General features: G+C 35.5%; 1 protein-coding gene across 1 annotated transcript in view; it reads right to left on the bottom strand.

Annotated features, from left to right (window-relative positions):
- Positions 1-23251, bottom strand: part of LOC140159982 (uncharacterized) — a 61326-nt gene extending 38075 nt beyond the window's left edge. The window contains exons 1-2 of the mRNA XM_072183249.1: positions 23158-23251; positions 22705-22786 (exon numbers count right to left, since the gene is read on the bottom strand). Of these exons, the coding sequence (XP_072039350.1) occupies positions 22705-22715 (11 nt within the window). The 5' untranslated portion in view covers positions 22716-22786; positions 23158-23251. The remainder of the gene's footprint in view (positions 1-22704; positions 22787-23157) is intronic.

Here is a 23251-nt window from a genome sequence, read left to right as displayed (position 1 = left end):
TATTATATTGAGCGCCTAAATTGCACATATCGAAATTTCCCAACATGTAGCATTTCAACCATGTTCATCTTTCAAGTTCACATAGGCCTAAATATATGCGTATTAAAGTGTACATCGTGACTACCTCATGTTGACCAGCACACTAAACTAACTACCGGAAGTTGACAGTATCTCTTCAACGGTCACCCAGGTTTGACACTGCAAAAGATGTATAATGTTCATAGGCGTATAATTTTCATAGACATTACACGTTGGCAAGAAGTCATAGTAATATAGAGTCTACCCAGGGTAAGGTTACCCTGGGTAACCTTACCCTGGGTAGACGATCGGATGGGTATTCGTGCATATTGCACTAGGTTCTTTCTTCTTCTCCTCTTTCTTTTTTCTTTTATTTGTAAAGTTTGTATAATTGTATGTTGTAACTTAAGTGTAAGGGGGGTGCTCGCTTCATGCCTTTTGAGCATCTCCTCATTCAAATTTTGTGTCTTTTATATATATTTTGCATGTTGATTTGAATGAAATAAAATGATGATGTATGTATGTATGTATGACTTAACATACGGTTAATGTCGGAGAAAGACAACAGTTCGAGGGGTTAATTTTTTGTTACGTTATGCGCTTTAGGTTACACTGTCGGAAAAGTTGTTTTGTCCGGATTTTTTTCGCATGAATGGACTTGACTTTACCTTCAGTTGTTTATGGAAAAAATTCTAGAGGTTTTGGCCCACTTCGGCGCAAAAAATGTTTCGTCATGCGTCGAAATTTGTCGTAACGTAACAAACTTGTTGAACGGCACTTAGCAAACTCTCTAATTACTTTTTGGGCGGGTGCGTGCCGCACCCGCCCTATATTCTCTGACTATTGACCTACTTTTTCACATGCCGCAGTGTTGAGAAAATATTCGTGCCAGTTATATCCCAAACACCCACAGAGGTGATAGTTTACGGCGAGTTTTGTAATTATTACTTGATTTTGATATGTAAGTAATACGATAAAGTCGTCATAGGCAGTAATGTGTTTGTATTAAAAGAAATAACAAAAATAATTATTTAAGTAATAGAAATACTATTTGGAAATTGCAGCAAGATTTGCAGATGTTTTTATTTGAACAGCACCAGTTCACCAGTTTTGCTAGTTTTCCTAATCTTTGGGCTAAATTAATAGCATCGTGAAGGTCATATATATCATTTTATACTGACAGCTTCAGCATGTACTTAAATACAGCTTGTATGTGCATTGTGTTCAGTGTGTACATAGGCTATTTACTTTTCAAATCGTGTGACAAATAGTGCTTGCTGATGCTTGTATAAGGTATTATATATAGACAAATTATTAGAATGCATGTGCACCAGTAGAAATGGCCCAGGTTGAATAAAATAAATAAACATATGAATGAATATCTTATTCTCTGGATTATTTTTGTTGGGACAAAATAATGATATAGTTTGACGCTTTGAAATACAGTTATTTTAATCATAATAAAGTTACAAAGTTAGGAAATAATATCGAAATATTGTAAAATCAAACTTTTCCCCTCATAAGTTGTATCAAAACAACATATTGAGGAAATTGATATGACAGATTTTTAAACTTTGATATGGAATTGAAAGATACCCCAGCCCTGTTGTCTCACCAGAGAAGATGAGCAGAAGTGTTTCTATCTGATGATTAAAAAAACCCTCTAGGTATGATTACGAAAATGTTTTAAATAACTATTATCTACAAAAGTTTTATAACAATGTTTTATTTAAAATGTTAACATAAAACGTCTTCTGTTATGATGTGAAGGGTTAATATAAAACAGGGAAAATCTGTTCCAACTGACCAGCAGAGAACAAAGGATAAGCAATAGATAAGATTAAAATCAGGAAAATATGACACAACCTCAATGGGGAATAACAAACGTATAAAGTTAAAAACTCTTTTTACTTTGTTTATACGTTTTGTGTTATTCCCCCATTGGAAATCGATGTTGTGTCATATTTTCCCTGTTTTTAATTGTGAAGACTTACTCATTCTTTCATTTCTCTTGACAGTTTTTCATTTGCCCGCCCTATTCCTTTTAAAGGAATTTTTATTAATATAAAATCACATTAGCTTACTCAGGAAATGTAATGTCGCATTCAATTAAGCCATGTGCACTTAATGGATTATATCTTATACTTTTCACATAATTATTTATAGTTGACGCATTGTTACCTATAGTAAAATCAAGTATATCACAATGTGTTGATAATGTCTGTAACGTACTGTTTTGCAAAAATGTTGCACTAAATGGCTTAAGGGATCGGATAGCAACGTTTGCAAAGTATTTGGATTTTTTCGAAATGCCGATATAAAAAAAAACATATTTTATGTCAATGTATTAAAAATGCATTAGGTCAGCCGAAAACATGAACGGGCTACACCGCTCAGTCCGACACGCCGCTAGCCCGACACGCTTCTAGTACGACACGCCACTAGTCCGACTACACAAATTTCGTATACCTAGGGGTGCGTCACTCCGAAAATGAAAACCACTGCGCTAGTCCGAAAAAAGCATGCGCTAGTCCGAAAATGAAAACCACTGCAACAGTCCGATACGCCGCTAGTCCGAATCTGCAAACACTTTTTAGTCCGACACGCCGCTAGTCCGAATCCGAAATACACTGCGCTAGTCCAAATCTGGAAAACACTTCTGCAGTCCGATCCTACACTAGTCCCAAGTTTTATAACACTGCGCTAGTTCGAAGTTGAAAAACACTGCGTTATTCCGAATCTGGTTATCTGCTATTACAATGTTTTTCAAATTCGGACAAGCGCACTGGTTTTCAGTTTGGATTAGCGCAGTGTTTTTAGATTCGGACTAGCGCAGTGTCAGACTAGGGGATGTTTCCCAGATTCGGATTAGCGCAGTGGTTTTCAGTTTCGGACAAACGCAGTGGTTTTCATTTTCCGACTAGCTGCGTGTAGGACTGGCATTGTGCATTTTCGATTCGGACTAGCTGCGTGTCGGACTGGTAAAGTGCATTTCAGATTCGGACTAGCGGCATGTCGGACTATCGGAGTGTTGGACCAGTGGCGTGAAGGACTAGCGCCCTGTTCCCATGCGTGTGTCACAGGGGCCCCTCAAATAGCTAGCAAAATAGGATAATGATATAGATGAGCGTGGTACCAATTAAAGCCACCGCCATAGTGTGCGCAACGCAAAACTTTCATTGATCAAGCTCATTATATCAAATTTGGGTTTTATTTAAAAGTGTTTTGAACTATATATTTCGCAGCATTTAAAAACATGATTTTATGGTAAATTTTAAACAACAGTTGCATGTTATTCTCAATTAGCACGCAGATTTAATTTGTTTTGAAGTCATGAGATCTTGTAAAAAAGTAACATTTGTTAGAAATGATCTCATAATTTTTTTATTTATAGCAACATTAATGAGTTTTAATGTCGTCATTCACATTATCTTTTGATGCAAAGCATCGTTAAAAATGCATTTCTAACAACTGTTGTCGTTTCGCACGCACGTTGATTTAATCTACTTTTGATGTATTTCTTGAATTTTTTCCCTATATCGTTATTTCCATAACAAATACATTGAATTTACAAATCAGATCATAAATAATACAAAGGCAATATAAATATATACATTTGATTTAGGGTGCATATAACTTATTAATTTATAATATATAGCCTATTGAGCGCCTAAATTGCACATATCGAAATTTCCCAACATGTAGCATTTCAACTAAGTTCATCTTTCAAGTTCACATAAATATATGTGTATTAAAGTGTATATCGTGACTACCCCAGGTTGACCAGCACACTAAACTAACTACCTGAAGTTGACAATATGTCTTCAACGGTCACCCTGGGTTGACACTGCAAAAGATGTAGAATGTTCATACATTACACGTTAGCAAGAAGTCATACGTCATATACCCTGTCTGTGTTAGCATGGTTAGTAACAGCACACGGATATATATCCAGATTTTTACAAAGTAATATAGAGTCTACCCATCGTAATACCCTGGGTAGACGATCGGATGGGTATTTCCATTCGTGCACATAAATATATACCAAAAAACGTTTCAAAACGTAAAAAGCGGCCAAAGTTTAAAAATCTTTCCTGTGTGGCTTTTCACCCTTTTTAAACTTGGTCCCATTTATGAAAGTTTTAAAGACCCATACGAAGTCATCTATAGGCTACTTGTTGGTTTTCTTAGTTGTCAATGTTTATTTTGTAGAGCAAATGAATTAATGTTCGTGCGTAATTGAAGTTTTTTTCCGTATAGACGTTATAATGTATTTTGTAGCAAATACTCACTTTGTTAAATTCTTCATCGTCATGTGCGATTCTGCGCCTTATGTACATATGTAGGGCCTGTATGTAGCAGGTTGACACACAGTCAATTTGCTAAGTATATATAATACTCTACTACTCTTTATGATCACGCAATATAATAAAACATAAACCTTGAAATGTTTTTGATAATACATACGGTAGCCTACGTCATATTGCACCGCTTTCGAACAGTCTTAAACCTATAAGAGTACATTGTTGCATGTAAAAATTAGGACTCATTCTTCATGTTAATACTACTTTACTAAATGGGACCAAGTTTAAAAAGGGTGAAAAGCCACACAGGAAAGATTTTTAAACTTTGGCCGCTTTTTATGTTTTGAAACGTTTTTTGGTAGATATTAATTCTTTTTTTGAGGTAAAAAAATATTGCGCGCTAAGTGGTTCTTTGTAGCCATGCGAGGTGAACTAGTTGGATATCCATATTTCGCGGTTAATGGTGCTTTGTAGCTCTGCTGGGCAAACTAGTTGGATATCCATATTTCGGGGTGAGTGGTTTTTGAAGCTCCGAGGGCAAACTAGTTGGATATCCATATTTCGCGGTTAGCGGTTCTTTTTATAGCCCTGCGGGCAAACTAGTTGGATATCCATATTTCGCGGTTAGTGGTTTTAACGACCCGTAAACACCCCAATCAGCTGCATACCGCATCCAGCTATTTTATTTATCAAAATACTAGTTTTTTAATGCTATGGGGTTAACAGAACTATTAAAAAAATTAATAGCTGAACCCAATAGTTCAGCCAAGGACTGGAAACGACATATTGATGACTTTATATAGAGTGTATTCAATAAACCCAAGGCGGAACGAGAGTTGCAAAGTAACCGCTATCCGAACCATAAACACACATGCATGATCAGACAACGAGTATTCAATTTCCTCATAGCATCCCACGTTGTTCACACGTCAGTCGAATTTGGCGGTGTTGGTTTGTTAGCCCTCCAAGTTATAACATCGTTCACTTTGTGTTGAACATTGTATGTGAGCCTCGCTGTAATAACATAAAGATCAGTCTGATCAGTGTGATATCACAGAGCAGTTGGCAGCCTGGACAACCGATTCTTTAGAAATGCTTAGTCGCGCTGAAAGTCGATCGATACATGTTAAAATCAGCACAATTATTCAGAGATACACCTTTTTTTTTTTTTTTTAATTTTCTCGGTCAAATATAAAGCAATATTTTTTCTTTCTTCAGTAATGTCAGTTAAAAACTTGGTGCTTGGATATACATTTTTTTTACAAATCCTGGTGTTAAAATTAAGCATCAAATTGTGTCTTTTAGTGTGATATTTTTGATTTTTATAGGCCTTCAGTTCGCCCGCGAGCTTTTTACGGAATTCATTTTTAGCGTCTCAAACTAATATAGTTTGCTAAAGAAAGATATTTCCCACCTCTGTAAAGCACATCGTGTGGGTCTATATATTATAGTTTTGTTAGAATTTCCGTTTTTATTATACCCTTTTTCCCTTCATACTCCGAAAATGTCTAACTCAGTACTTTTATCTCGAGAGCAACCAGTAGAAATAGTCGATATTTCCTTTGTTGTTTATCCAGGTCAATTTTCCATTTAAAGCAAATTGCCCGACCAGCGATTTGGTAGCCCAAATCCCCAATTGAGTGTTCTGGTTAAACATGATCAGTAGGAGCGCTATAGGCCTGGGAATTTCTTTGCTATATTGAAGTTCTAGCAACACTGTAGCCATGCCGGTATTCCTATTAAACCCAGGGATATCGATCCACAATGCTAGTATTAGCCTTAGATTTCACTCGTTGATTTTGAAAAATGGTCAGCCGGCAGTTAAAATGGTGAAATGAAAACGCAAATTCTGACAAAACTATGATATATCGCTCACGGTGATGTGCGTTAGAAAGTTGGGAAAAATCCTTCATTAGCGAACTATCTTACTTTGAAAAGCTAAAAGGTTGATCAAAAAAAAAGGCTCGCGGACAGAGTTTAAGCCTATCAAAATCGAAAATCTTACACTAAATGACTAAATTTCACGCCTAAGTTTAACACTAGAATTTGAAAAAAAATACAGTATCAAGCACTACAATTTTTCCTGACATTTACTGAAAAAATGAAAATGATTGCTTTTCATTTGGCCGAGAAAATTAATTTTACATCGAAAAGGTGTAACTAAAAATTTAGCTCATTTCAACACCAAATTCGATCGTTTGTATTGCCTCATTAAATGACTGAGTGAGCCTTGCCAAACAAAAGAATCGGTTGTCCAGGCTGCTAACTGAGAGCAGACCCTTGAGAGGGCACTTGGCTCATTTGCATGGCAGTCGGACTCTCCATTGTATTTGATCATTTGTGTATGGAGTGCAATGGCGACCCGTCATTGTATTTGTTCATGTGTGTATGGAGAGCCACTCTTGGAGCCCATGGGACTTAGGCTACGTCCTCAGGTAGAGTCAGACGCTGTATGTACTAGAAACGCCCATTCTTGATTCTGCGTTCATTCAATGTTAGCATTAAATTTGTATTGCCCGGCGGCCCCGCGTAATGGAAAAACCTGAATTTGTTACATAAAAAGAAATGAAAATTAAAAAGGCAGGGTTCCACCTGAGTACATATTAAATGGGTGTAGAATTTTTTTTCAAATATATATATGAATTTAGACAAACATACGGGATATAATGAACCTTTGACATGACGCCATGATGACATGATTTTATTAGTCGTTTTATATATCACCTATACCGTGTATCATAATACCAGTATTTGTAATTTTATATTATATAGAACTAATATTTTGCATCATAAATGCGCAGTTCATATGCACAGACGATTACTAATCTTCACGACTTCAAACATGTTACAAAGCAGGTAATAGGTGCTGGCCTTGTACTATTGTACTTGTTCATTTGTGTATGGAAAGCTCACTGACCTGTTAATAGAGGTCAATGGAATAGCTTCTTTATGGGGCACCTCTCCATCGGTTTCAGGGCGCAGTCCATTGAACTCAGCGGGATTCTATTGCAAGTGCTTTTATATTATTACAAAACGGATCGTGGTTATTGCCTTGACAAACCTAATAAATAATTCATACCAGGGATGAATAAATCCAGGGGTGCGGACATTTCATTGGTCGCAAACCACCGGGATTCGATACAAGTTTGCGTTGTAAATGAATGCGTGAATAAGAGTGTCATCCCCTTGGCGCGATATTTGATTTCTGAATACTCAAGTTGCCGTTGAAAATGCCTAAAAATCATCAAGATATTGCAATACTGTCTAAAGTGATGTAAAATTGTGGCAAATTTGTATGATTTATCGCACATAATTTCTGCGTAGCGTGGAGAATCATTTACATAGGATTTTGGAGAAAAATGTGATAATTTTAGGGAAATATAGAATGGCGGAAGAAAGAAATAAAACATTTTCCTGGAATGTGTAGACCATACTCTTTCTGTTCCTATTGATTTCTATACTGAAATAATTCTTAAAATGAAGTTGTTGGATGATTTTAGTTGGCATTTCTAGAACGTAAACATGTAGGCAGATAGTAGAGAGGGCACTCTATTCACGAGATTTCTTTTCCAACGCCAAAATAGCACGAATTTTGGTGGGTTGCGAGTGAAGAGTGTCCGCACTATCGATGGACTACGTAACTGTTCAATAGGTTTTTGTAAATGAGCTAGTATTAGTGGGTAAGCTGTACATCTCTTTTGCATTGTTAAGACAACCACGCTAGGTTTTTCGATCAACGTACTATGCGTGTTTGGTCAAGCGAGGATAATTTGTAAAGCAGCAAGTAATGGTGAGGATGTTGCCCTTTTTAACTACTTCTGACTTTTGATTTAGCCCAAAATTAATCAATAAAATCGTGTATAAGATATTTGTGGGGATATTTGGGCGCTATTACAACAATTTAAATAAATGGGCACTTCTGGGTTGGATATATTATAGACTCTATAGAAATATATTTTAACTTTCAAAGTTTGTAGTTTTCATAATTGCAATTTCTTAATATTATATAAAAGGTGAGAATAAGACTATAAATGTAAGAGTATGGGATAATTTTGATTGTTAATAAATGCGAAACGCCGGCGGTAGACATCAGCAATATCAGGGATTGCCGCGATTCTTGCAGTAGCTTTTATGAATAGAATACAATAGTGGATACAATAGCGGATACAATAGCGGAACAATAGAGCTCTCTTACGGGCAAATAAACCTCGTCGCGTTTTGCTAAATTTCACTTCTTCTTTTTCATGAACTAACCGTTATTTTTTTTAAACTTGTGGCAAAACTTCGACCGAAGTTTTTAATAGAGGATCAATACAATACAGCATAAAGCCGAATGATACAAAACTCATTTTACAGTCGGCAGTGTTATCAAATCCGCGCTTGGGCAACTTTTGATGCTTTTCACCTTTGGACAATTCTTTGTTCAATAGAGGCATCAGAAATAAAAATATGTGGTTATGCACCGACTAAAAAACGGGGTCAACATTTTGTTCTGTTTGCAGTAGCGTAGCTAGGGGTGGGGACAGGGAAAAGAGTGCCCCCCCCCCCCGACAAAAATGAAAGAGAAAAAAATTAAAGAAAAGTGGGAGAGCAAAAAAAAAAAGAAAAGAAAAAAGAAAAGAAGCAAGGAGCATGTTTTCCTGGGTGTTTTCCACCAAAATTCACCCTGATCATGAGCATGTTAAGGGGTATTACACCCTGGCCAATTTTGTGCCTATTTTGCATTTTTCTCAAAAATGATAGCGCATTGGGGACAAGTAAGATAGGTATATTATAGGGGCAAGGACTACAACTACTGCACTGAAAATTCAGCAACTCAATGCAAGTAGTTATTGATGTATTGATTAAATATTGGTTTTCCTCATTTTTGACTGTAACTCCACAACTGGTTTGTGTGCTGAAATAAAATTTCCAGTGCAGTAGTTGTAGTCATTGCCCTATAATATACATACCTTACTTGTCACCAATGCGCCCTAATTTTTGAGAAAAAGTAAAAATAGGCACAAAATTGGGCAGGTGTAATACCCTCCTTAGATAACTCTTGCTAGGAGAAATAAGGCAGAAAATTCATGTTATCATCAGTTTGTAATGTTTACAATGCAGAAGTGTGTCTTTTTTCCTGTTAACACAGGTGTATATAGTCATCATAACATAATACACTTTGTTTAGAATTGAATTCTCAAATTCCCCAAAATCAGTGCATAACAATGTAGTCTGTAAAAAGAAAGTACTAAATTTGCTTACTTTATGGCAACACTGCAGTTAAAATCCCCGGAGATTATTGCTGAATGATGTAAGGCCTGCTACATCAATATTCAGAAGTATAGTCCAAGTGATTATACTTTTATCGTTTGGGTTTAGACTTTAGATATGTGCCAATTTCTAGTCATTTGACTAAAATACCTTAAAATGCCATTTTTGAATACTGGCAACACTTTAAATATCAAAATAGAAATTGAATTTGTTTAATATTTAATATCTAGATCAAAAACATTCAATTGTGAGATAACATGATAGACAAACATAAAAAATATGTTTAGTATTATAATACCTAAATACCTAAATACAGGGGAAAAACACTCCAAGTCAAATTTAGCTCTTTTCAACAAATGTGTTATTTTCTGGCAACACTCTGCTTTACTGATATAATCCCCCAAGCCATTTATATCAATTTTGAATGGGGCATGGTCTGCTTTGTTCTTAACCACAATTACAATATTCTGGGAGTCATGGCCAATAGTTTTTTGCACCTCAAAAATAGGTCAAAATTGTCACTTTTTCAAAAGGGCAAAACTATAAGTGTTGCCAGGTCAAAAAAAGATATAAACGAACACCACATGAATAATTTGAATTTTTGTTGGAAAGTAGAAAGATGGTCCATTGTAAGGATCTAATCAAACTTTTTCTATCTTCTTGAATATTGGAGCTATGGCCCGTTCTTTATTAGGCAAATTTCAGCATTTTCAGCCTGAAATGAGCTAAAATCGCCTAAATGCAGTTTAATTAGCTCGTCTAATGAAACATAATATTATCTCGCGACTGAAATTGCCTTCCGTAGTGAAGTCACGTTTCACTATTTTCCCGGTGGCGGAAATAGCCTTCTGTAAGTAAGTCACGTGATAGTTTCGCGGGCAAGGCTTCGCCCAGGTTGCCGTTAGGTACATGTGTACCGGTTTTCATTCTATATCAGTCAAGCATTCGGAATCGGACGTAAAATTTTTTTTCTCTCGGTATCATGTCTATTGTACAACGAAGAGGCCGAATTAAATCAGCAAGCTTATACAATACAGCTTTCTTTACATGGAATAAACTGTGACGGCAACAGATATTAAATCAAGATGTTGTCTGCATAGTTTTGTGTAAATTACTCGATAATACAAGTATACTGAGGTAGTCAGGCACTGAGGTAGTGCAATTCGCTGTATGACGATAATCAAGAGTGTGTGCTGATATTCCGGGGCTTCTTATGCTTGAACATACATGTAATGGCAACGACCGACGGCTAACACAATTTCTGTAGTCGGCTTCAACGAGCAGAACAGGGGATAAATCGGTGAGATATTTGCTTTCAACAATTTGTCAAACTTTGCCGTTAATCAGTTTTATTAGCAGTGAATAACTGGGTTCTAGCCCATCTTTAGAAATTAGCCATGGAGAATAGCTCCAGATAACTTCTTCTAAAATACAGGTTTACATTTCAATCTAACGTTATCTTGCTGTATTTCAGCTAGGGGCCATGGGTTGAAAACCTGGGTTAATGTTCTTAGAACAATCCAAATAGGCCTACGTAATCAGATTGCGGGAGCACTTTCTTTGTCGCGGGACGGAAGTTGAAAATCGCCCAATTGGGCGCCCAAATCGCGGGTTTGGCAACCCTGCGTAATCTATTCATAACCTCTATGGTCATCAGTTCTATTCACCATGTTCATTGAAGTGACAAGAGAATTGAATAGATGCGTGTATGTCACATCAGAAAGTAATACAATTATTGGTACTCATGAATGCTAAAGATCGATGAATCATGCAGGTGGCCAACTGGCCATTTCTATAACACATCATAAACCGGGAAGAAGGAAACTTGTTTCTGTTCTGGTTAAATAAATTAAAAGTGACATTTATTAGTAAAATTCGGTTCAATTTTTGTTGTTGTTGTTGGTTCTGAATTGGAAAAATCTCTCTTGGTATAAAATGGCCATATGAGGGAAAGTTATTGTCAATTTTTAACGCAAGGATATGTGCACTGGACACGTAATGCTCGAATTGGATAGGTTCCGTGTTCCATTTTGACGAAACGAATCGTAACAAACAAACAAAATAAAAATAATAACAGTAATAATGATAACTTGAATATTGTCGTCAAAGAAAAAAGCCATTTTAATTGGGCATTTGACGCGATTGGCGGCCATTGGTATATATAGGTTTTCATAAATGAAATTTCAACTCAAGCAGGGATATTTTACATTTTGGGGAAAAAAATCATGCTCAAAATTTCTGTTCGGAATTGGAAAATCTCTCTGAGGATATAATGGCAATTTGAGCGAATTTTATAGTCAATTTCAAACATTTTATCGCAATCATTTTTTTTTTAAATTGTGGAAGCTATACGTGTTTCCGTTTTGGCATCAACTAGAATAAATTAATGAAGGAGTTGGGGTGTATATATGAGGCTCATAATATACAGACATGTATCAATGTATGACATACAGTATTTAGTCCCGGTATTTAGTGTAGGCTTTAAAAGTTGCAGACAGAATTTGCTTCCCTTTTCTTCTGTCTTTTAATTGCAGGTCGTATGGATTCTACGAGATGGGGGATATAGAAGGAAGGACGATAGAAGAAAGAACGGGAACTTCTATATGGGGAGAATTATAGTATATAGGCCTACAACAGCTAACTACAATTAGTGCAGGCAAAGACGACAAGGATCTACATCTTCATTAAAGTACAGTGTTTCCCTCAAATTGAGTATTGTTGCATCTCGAATATTAACATAATTATTATAGAATGCTTCGTGCGAGTAAAAATAGCATCAGCAATTATGGGACTGAATTCTAACATGTCTATGGATAAGCAATGAGGAATATAGGAAGATCGGTTCACAGCTTGATGGAAAGGTCAACACTTTAATATTATAGTATATAGTCCTACAACAGCTAACTATATTTAGTGCAGGCAAAGCTGACAAAGGATCTACATCTTCATTGAAATACAGTGTTTCCCTCAAATTCAGTATTGTTGCATCTCGAATATTAACATATTATTCAGTGCTTCGTGCGAGTAAAAATAGCATCAGCAATTATGGAACTGAATTCTAACATGTCTATGGATGGGTAGGCAGTGAGGAATAGAGGAAGATCGGTTCACAGCTTGATGGAAAGGTCAACACTTTAATATTTGGTATCAGTGGAAGGAGCTTATACAATTCTTTGGCAATCTATCCAGGTTAAACAATTCAGGAAGCACAGTAAGGATACAGTTGGAGGGAATGAAAGAATAATCTCGGTGTCATCAATGGATCATTCAATTAATAAAAGTTCATACATTAAGCGCTGAACTGATCCGAAAGCAAGTAGTTGAAATTAGCGAGTTTTATCTCGGTAGCAGCTAACCAAATATGTTATTGCATGAATTATCTTTGATATATTTGTACAAACAAGGGTCATTCCACATCGGACAACTTGACTTTGGCTAGTTGGACAAATAGCGACAAGCGTTATGGCAGAAATCAGATGGGATTGAAATATTACTCATCAAATGAGACGTTAGTGTGCGCAAATATTGATGCCTTGTCATTTATGTATTTTTGGATCTGTGTATCCATAAAGGGTGATGTACTAGCAACCTCTCCCCTTACTTCTTTATCGCATCGTCATTTTTAATAATAAGCGGGCAATGTGGCTTCTTTGTGACAGGCCACGGATGTTTCTTCTGCTTTTATCGAAAACGCCGGTGGTTTTCTTTTTAACTTTATGGCATATGTTCATGTACATTGATTTTATGATGATATTGCTATAATTTTGTTTCAATATTACCTGCTTTATATAGTTTTGGTGTACTTATCATGTAGATTGAGGTTGTTTTGATAAGTAATTTTTTGTATAAGGCCTATGCGTTGTAAATCGCAATATCATAATCATGTTTGATGCTTGCTATAGTTTATGTTATTGTGTGACCCTTAAGGGTATCCGTAGGGAGAACACTAAGTGATACGGCCAGGTCGGGCCAGGTGCATGTTTGTTCGCGGTCTACAGGTGTAACTAGGTTGTTGTATATTCTATAATTTTCCTGGTGTGTTAACTGTGATTACATCTAGACACCAGTTTATTTTTATTTGAACGGGACCCTAATTTAATGAGAAAAACGCCGAAAAAGAGAGGCCCGGCAAAAGCCGATTTGCAGACAATTTTGTAGCTACAGACAGCTCGTATTCCATATAACAATTACGGAAACCAATCAGTGCCAGAAGTGTTGATTTATATTTCATCCACTTAGGTTTGGCTTAACCCACTAAAAGGTAAAACTTTAAGGCTGATCATTTTAATTATAAATGTAGTGTGTGTGTAAAAGTATATTTCTCAAAATGGAGGAGAGCGCCTATGACTATTGTCCGTTCTGTCTACATGGTCTATGATAATTGTTTTCTTACCGAAATATATTCACTTAACACAGACCACGGTTGCCAAACAAATGAGGGCAAACCGCGGGTCAAATCATTGAAAAGTCGCCCAATATTTTTTTATCAACCGTTGGTTTCTATGAGATAAAAACTACCAGAAGTCGCGTAAGCCAATGTTGAGAAGTCATGCAATATTTTTCTTAACCATCAATTGGTGTCTATAGGACAGGAAATTGTCGCGAGGAAAATCTTCAAAACTCATCCTATTGACCTAGGCCTATTACATCGCGGGTTTGGCAACCCTGCAATATATACAGTTATATAACATCGCACCGCATTGTGAGGTGAACGAACTGAATGTTGACATTGTATTCAGGATCTAAAACAAGAACTGTCTTTAAACAGACAATGCGGTTGGTATAAAACATAGCGTGTGATATCATGATATCAACTTCAAAATCTAAAAACAAAAGTAAAGAAATAATTTAGGGGCGAAATAAATAAACAGCGTACAGCAGGTGCTATCTTGTCAATAATGATAAGAGGAACATGAAAAAACCAGCAGAGAGCATGCACCCCAGTAAAGAGTTAAATAAAGCAAGGAAAAATCATAATGTGCAGAAGGCCTACTTTTCGGATGATATTCACAGAAACAAAAATAACTAGAGTCAACAGACGCTGATACAAGCCGCAATTTGACCCTATAACTTGACCCCTGGGTTACGGATGGGGTCAACTGCTCTTACATTGTGCTTAGGGGTCATAAGAAATATTCCTGGTGAATTTCAGCTTAATCGGAACTTATACGTGGATTTTGATTTTTTGAAAATTTTGATTGACATTTTGACCCCCTTAATGACCTTTGACCTCAATGAAAAAAAACCTTGTATACACCGACAAAATGCATTGTTCCAATTTTAATTAAAACATTTTAACATGTTTAGTTCTTGAGATAAAAATTCTTGAAGTTATTCAGCTAAAAACAGGAAGTGACCCCTTAATGACCTTTGACCCCAAAATAAAAATACCATGCATACATCAGGGAACACTTATTCATGTATGTTGGTTATATTATTCTGGTCTGTTTACATTTTGAGATAAAATTTTTTAAACATTTTTGATAATTTTCGTTTTTGACCGGAAGTAACCCCTTAATGACCTTTGAGCCCAAAACTGTAGGCATCCTAAAGACCCTGGCTAGTAGCAATGCATGTGTGCTAATGGCGACTCTCTGCTATATAATTTGTAAAGACAGTGATTTTTTGAATATTTTTTACAAATTTGTCAGACTTTCACCGGAAATGACCCCTTAATGACCTTTGACCTCAATCTTTTTAGGAAGTTTTAAGCACTGCCACATGTTGATTCATATGCATGAGTCACATGATCATTGCATGTAATTTGTGGAAGGAGTAGCATTTTTTGTGAAACCACATTTTTGACCATTATAGCTAGGTCAAAGGTCACAGCGAGGTCAAAGTCAAATGGAAGGTTTGGCCTAGCCCAATGGTCATTTGGGTCTTCTTTGGTTGAAATCTGTCAATCCTTGCGGAGCTACATGCAGTTGATTGCGGTTGCCAGAAGAAGAAAGAAGAAAGAAGAAGAACTAGACTTAGCTGTGGTCTAAGACCACGAACACAGCCGTGTTGTGACCCCTTAATGACCTTTGACCCCAGAATATATGAAAACGCCCATAGACATTGGCTAATGTCAATGCATGGGTGCACGTGGCACCACTTTGCTATGTTATTTGTGGCAGAAGGGGCATTTTGAAGGTTTTTCGTCTCAGACCGGAAGGGACCCCTTAATGACCTTTGACCCAAATAAAAAAAAATAACACATATGAATTGGGTAACCACAATTCATGTGTGATCATACCGTTACTCTCCTATGTTTTTCTTAGCAAATAAAAATTGTTTGAAGATTTTTCGTTTTATACCGGAAGTGACCCCTTAATGACCTTTGACCCCAAATCTGTGAGGACCCCATAGACACTGGGTAATAACAATGCATGTGTGCAAGTGGTGTCACTGTCCTACGTAATTTGAGGGAGAAGAAGCATTTTAAAGGTATTTCGTTTTATACCGGAAGTGGCCCTTAATGACCTTTGACACTAAGTAAAAAAATACCACATATACACAGGGTAACAACAATTTATGTGTGAACATATCTTTACTGTCCTATGTTTTTCTTAGCAAATAAAAAATTTTGAAGTTTTTTCGTTTTATACCGGAAGTGACCCCTTAATGACCTTTGACCCCAAATCTGTGAGGACCCCATAGACACTGGATAATAACAATGCATGTGTGCAAGTGGTGTAACTCTCCTACGGGATCTGTGAGAGAAGAAGCATTTTGAGTTGAAATCACGTTTTGACCCCTATGACCCCTGCGTGACCTTTGACCCCACGAGTTTCATATGACATGTAGGGGCATGGTCAATGATGGTTGTGACCAAGTTAGGTCAAAATCGGTGTAAGCATGTAAGTGCTAGAGCAAATGTAGTGGTCGGCAGAAAGAAGAAGAAGAAGAAGAAAGAAGAAGAAAGAACCTGTAAGAAAAAAGACACAGCCGTGACTAACGTCACGGCTGTGTAAGAATTGAGAAGAGACAGCACAAGCCGACGTTTGACGTCGGCTTGTAAAGAACTACGTTAGTACGTTTAAAAAATTATATAATTTGAAATTAAATAATGCGAAATCATACATAAAAATGTGACATGTGTCTGATGATAATTATACGCTTCGACCAAAAATTAAAAAAATACGCGACATAAATAAACAGCCATCTATCAAGAATGACAAGAGGAACATGAAAAAAAACCCTAATATATGAGAGCATGCACCCCAATAAAGAATTGCTTTAAAATAAAACAATGAAAAATCACGACATGTGAAATGTATGTTGATACACTTATACATAATACTCAAGGGTGAAATAAAAAACACCTTATCTACCGATATTTCCACAGTTAAACATACTCAGTGATCACTTGTGGCCATGCGTTTTGAGTTGGGCCGGTAATGCGTTACATGTTTTTGCAAGATGAAAATTGCACGTTTTTTCGTTTAGATATGCATATTTTTCACATATTATACCCAACATATATAAAAGTATACATTTTCTTGCTGCAAATGAACCAAGGAATCCAAAAATGCACTTTAAAATGGCACAGGGTGTAACACTAAGGAGTTATGAAACTGAAAATACCAAATATTTTAGGGAAAAAAATTGAAATTTGACAAATTAAAAGTTAGCTTCATCCCACATATTTAAAAGTTCCATATTTGAATTCCTCTCAGTCAGAGCTTTAAATACATATATAACATCATAGGGTTCAATAAAATTAACATGATTTTGCGCCAGCCACTTTCAAGGCATGTTTTCCCATTGACTTCAATGTGTAACCTGAACGGAAAATAAAATATGCAAAATTGCTTCTCAAAGCTAATTAAATTATCTGGAATATGATTGTATGGTGTTATAGTATGCAGTTTAAAGTGAATTGTAAAACTGTAAAAAGAAATGGACCTCCAGCATCATATGACCCCTGGGGGTCACTTTTATTAAATTTGCTCCTCCTGATCCTCCTCCACCCCCCACATTATGCTAATTAGATGCAAATTATTCAAATGTTAATAACTTTTTACAACTTTTTAAAAGTTTACTGTATTGGTCTCATCACAAGCTTTAATTTGACACCAAATTTAAGTACATAGGCTGCATATTAACTGAGAAAATTAAAAAGATGAACCCTAAAATGTCGCGCGCATGTAACATCTCCACCTATTTACTGGCCCAATTCAAAACGCATGGCCTTGTACTAAAACAAAAATAAAGAAATACTTCACAAATGATAAGAGGAACACATAAAAAATAAATAAGCGAGCATGTCCCAAATAATTAGTAAAAGATAAAATAAGTATAAAACGTACAAGAAGGTGCAAAATATTTGTCGCAAAAACTTATTAAATGCTCATTTGCTCTAAGATATTTAATGTTTGCAATTTACTCCTAGTTTATCATTTATTTATTATTTATCTAGGCTTATATATCTTTTATTTATTTATCTATTAATTTATCTATTTATCAATTTATTTCAATATCATTATTATTAAGTGCCTATTTATAATGATATTTAAATCTATCAACATTATGCTTACGTCATCCAGGAGTTATTATCCCACTTGAAATCGCCATATAAACACAAATTAATAAAGAAATACACAATGGGTGAAATAAAAAGCATGATCTATCTTTTCAAGAATGAAAAGAGGATATAAAAATATAACAGCATGTCCTATAAACATGATAAAGAATTATTTAAAATCGTACAAATGTGAAACATGTAATATGACATATACTTAAGGGTTCCAAAATGAGCGTTTATTGCGTTTCGACAGTATTTTTTGTGGGACATGAGAGCACCTCAGACTTATCGAATTGAATTCTGAATACGAAGCATGTCTTTCTGATATCAAATAATTTTCATTTTTGAAAATCACAATATAATACAAATTTTATGACAAATTATAAAAATTTGATATTTTTCAAATTTTGATATATAACAGTCCTCGAAGTAAATTATATAAATCTAATGATATATTCTTAAAGTGTATGTAGCAGGAGGAAAAGCCGACGGTCAATTGAAAATTTTGACCTTTCATATTGAAGATATGGATTTTTTTCCCAAAAAGACCTAATTTTTTTTGGTGTTTTGGGAAAAAATCCATATCTTCAATACGAAAGGTCAAAATTTTCAATTGATCGTCGGCTTTTCATCCCACCTACATACACTTTAAGTATAAATCATCAGATTTATAAAGTTTACTTCAAGTACTGTTAAATATCAAAAATATCAATTTTAATGATTTGCCATAAAATGTGTATTAAATTGCGAATTTCAAAAATCAAAATTATTTGATATCAGAATGACATTCTTCGTATTCAGAATGCAATTCGATACGTCTGATGTGCTCGCATGTCCCAAAATAAATACTGTCCAAACGTTCATACCCCAGCCCTTAAGGGATCTGGATTGAGCGTTTTGAGCGTTTCGACAGTATTTTTTGTGGGACATGAGAGCACATCAGACATATCAAATTGCATTTTGAATACGAAGAATGTCTTTCTCATATCAAATAATTTTCATTTTTTGAAATTCACGATATAATGCAAATTTTATGACAAATTATTAAATTTTGATATTTTTCAAATTTTTGATATATAACAGTCCTCGAAGTAAATTTTATAAATCTAATGACATATTCTTAAAGTGTATGTAGCTGGGAGGAAAAGCCGACAATCAATTGAAAATTTTGACCTTTCATATTGAAGATATGGATTTTATTTTCCAAAAAGACCTTTTTTTTTTTTGGGGGAAATCCATATCTTCAATACGAAAGGTCAAAATTTTCAATTGATCGTCAGCCTTTCCTCCCAGCTACATATACTTAAAGAATGTATCATTAAATTTATAAAATTTACTTCGAGGACTGTTATATATCAAAAATATCAATTTTTAATGATTTGTCATAAATGTGTATTACATTGCGAATTTCAAAAAATCAAAATTATTTGATATCAGGACATTCTTAGTATTCAGAATGCAATTCGATATGTCTGATGTGCTCCAATGTCCCACAATAAATACTGTCCAAACGTTCATACCCCAGCCCTTAACATAAAACAAAATAAAACGGTCATGATAATATGACATTAAGGGCGAACACCACTAATGAAGCGTCTTGGTTGAAATGCACGTGCTGAAAATTAATGTCTTTCTTTGCTCAATTTGAGGCCTTTTTGGCTCTCATAGTTGCCTGATGTACCCCGTTACATTTTATTAAGAAACAAGGTAGTATAGTTTCTCTCCATTGATTTTGCAATGGCGTCTCCAGGAGGGGGGGGGGGCTTAATGGCTAAAATCGCCAAAAACCGCCTGATTTTACATATCCCTCTAGCGTTGGTTGTCAGTACATTGCAGTCACTCCTCATCAAGTGTTGACAAAGACAACAGTGGTTGTTGAAACGTACACAGTAAGTGCATTTTCTTGGATCAGATACTACGAACTCTGGTTTACTAGTTTACTCTACCGATCCTGATGAATTTGTTCAATCAATAACGATATCTGGGGACCAATCACAAGCCAGATTCATTTAAAGATGCATTACATCATGACCAATTTTAGTTAGGCCAGAAATGGGCCTAACTCTCCATAGAATCCCGTGTTAAAAATGTTATCCGCAATCCAAAGTCAATAGTCCACTTGGGAAGCTAACAAACAGAGGGAGTACGGTGACTGAAAAGATTAGATGTGAAAATCTATCAATTGTGCACAAATAATAATCAGAGTTTTAAGCTTAAATGCAATAGCCAGAAGCACAATTGGCAAGTGGAGTACGGAGAAGTCTAGCTACACCCTGGAAGGAAAAAAACAGTATTTGAAACGAGGAAATGTGCAATATGACTTAATGTAATACATTAGAAAAGGCTTAAAAGGCAACTATTAGGCCCTGATTCATATTTAATCCTCATTTAGGCCTGTAAATTAGATTGTCTGTGTAAATTTAGCAGGATCCGACTTTTTATGACGACTTTCAAAATGTGTTACATTTCAGAAACACCAAGCTGTTTGTGAGGCGGCGTTAGCTGTATGGGTTATAGGTTGAACTTTTTACAATATTTCTGGAAAAAAAATCCTGAAATCCATATATATATTAATTTTTACAATGGATGTCGTCATCTGACCTTCTGCTTGCAGAAAGAGGAAGTTTTGAAGAACTGAGTTGTTTTCCCGGCCCCTGTCTGTACAGAAAGTCAGTGGGGGTTATTTACTGGTGTGCACCCTAAAAGGCCCTTGTCATAACCAATGGTGGCGGTATGATTTTTCCCGTGCATGAGGGTTTAGGCCAAATTAAATTATATGTCTAAACTTGAGGTTGCATGTGTAAAACATGGTCTTTTTTTTAACGCATGTTTGGGGTATTGAAATGATATTTTTTTGGCTTCCACAATCATGGTAAAGATCCATGTCATACATAAGAGATTATAGGACATAGGCCTACAATACTTGGTAGGCCTAATGATAATGCGTAAACTTTGTACCTGTTAGGAAACTGAAATCAGACTGAAAACACAAACGTCATGGGAGGCTCCGTCTCACCAGTTGCATTTACAAGGCCCTTGTTATAACCAGTGGTGGCGGATGATTTTTTTCTGGGGGGGGGAAGGGTCACACAAGGTTCTGAACAGAAACGTCACATACGGACCAACCCACACTACCGAGAACCGCGAAAGCCGAGAACCGCGAAAGCCGAGAACCGCGAAAGCCGAGAACCGCTCTAGTTTGATATATAATTTTGTATTTAAGGCCTATGCTTTGTAAATCGCTATATCATGTTTGATGTACTTGTAATTTGTTGTATAATTTTGTATTTAGGGCATGCTTTTCTAAAATGATCAATTTAATGTACATAATTATACATATATTTCATTAATAAATTCTATTTAGTCTTTCCAATCTTCGTGGGTATTTGCCTACTAGAAGATTTGGCGTTGGTTTATGCTGATGCCCACCATGTAATCTAAATATGAATATAATATGAAAATGAGAAAGGGGTCAGCCATTTAATTTCTTTTGATATATGTAAGTCCGCGGCTTTTTATATTGTCATCGTTATAGATGCAGTCTTTATATTCTATCCATTGTTAAATCGAGTCTTTATATTTTCTCTATCGTTAGATAGTGCATTCCCTGTTAGGGGAACTTTTGGTTTATATGCGCAACTGGCTTTCGAAGTAATTGTTTGGGAGGCTCGGTCGGGTAATTACTCTGAGCGAAAAAGTTGACCATAAATCAATAAATATTAGTTGGCTGATTCCAATGAATTTTCTCAAAGCATTGCATGAATAAATTATGCGTTCTTTCTGAATGACTGATAAGTGTCCAAAAATTGGTGTGAGGCATTTCTTTATTTCAGTGTCTATGGATAATACATTCCGGGTCGTTAACATGGCAACGGGTAACATATGAGCGAGCAAAGTGGATTTTTACAATCTACATCCAAAGCCCTTTGGACCAACACGATAAAAAAATTTGACCTTGGCCAACTGTGTATGTTAATTAGGTGGGGTGACACTTAAGTGGAAGAATGACTCCACTTTTTTGGCCATCAGACTGTTTTTCCTTGTGTGTGAAAGAAGGGCCCAAATTCGCTCTCCAAAAGCTTCCAAGCACATTTTTGGTTTTCATGGAAGAAAGGACCAACTACATGGAGTTGGGCCTTTCGTCCGCAAATTAATATTGGGTGGAGTTTTGTTTATCCATGAAAGCTGCTTTTCACTGCAATAGACTTTCTTGTTAACATCATTGCATGCTTGTTCGACGTGCAATTAATAGATACTAGTAATTAACACAATAACTTCCTTTAACACAAGTTCTTCCTGTTATTAAAAATCATGGTTTTGATGAATCTAAGTGTGTGAAAATATTAATATAACAAACAGAGGTCAAAGGTCATATGGGTTCAGGCTATGTTGCTGTTATACATACGGGCATATTGAGCTTAATAATCATTTACGCATACGTGTATATAGCTCTAGTAATAGTATATAATAATAATAATAATAATAATAATAATAATAATAATAATAAAAATAATAATAATAATAATAGTAATAGTAATAATAATAATAGTAATAATAATAATAGTAATAGTAATAATAATAATAGTAATAATAATATAATGTATCAAATATTCTTACCTATTATCCATGGTGTAATAAATAGTATGTAAGTCTTCTATCTGGTTAGGCAGTGGTTGTGTTTAGCCTGATATAAACTGTACTAATGAAAATAATATTATAACTGTTTTGACCTTCATAAAAATAATTATATGAGAAAACTCAAAACCACATATGATTATTGCGTTGTTTGAATAGCCCGTAAATTATCAGTTGACGAATCATCAAGAGTGCTAATAAAATCTACAAAATCTGTACACTTTTCTATTGGTTTATATGTCGCATTAGTTATTACTATCATATAAACATAATGTGTGGGGGTGGGGGTGTGTGTGTGGCTTAGACCAGGTCACACAGCAACTGCCCCGTGCTCAGACAATTGACTTTAGCTCAGATTAAACATGTTTAAAAACATTTTAATAAATAGTTAGCCGACAAGAAATTAATTTTGTTATTGTAGTATTTAGTACTTACATGTTCCTTGTATGCATTATCAAGCCTTGAATGCAAGCAAAATCAACAAATATCACTGTATATGCCAAAGCCACGTAACGTTAGTTGACCGTGG

This window comes from Amphiura filiformis, chromosome 9 (genome assembly GCF_039555335.1).
Source record: "Amphiura filiformis chromosome 9, Afil_fr2py, whole genome shotgun sequence".
Taxonomy (NCBI): Eukaryota; Metazoa; Echinodermata; class Ophiuroidea; order Amphilepidida; family Amphiuridae; genus Amphiura; species Amphiura filiformis.
Note: the sequence above shows the minus strand (reverse complement) of the source record. Positions and strands in the feature narration are given on the sequence as shown.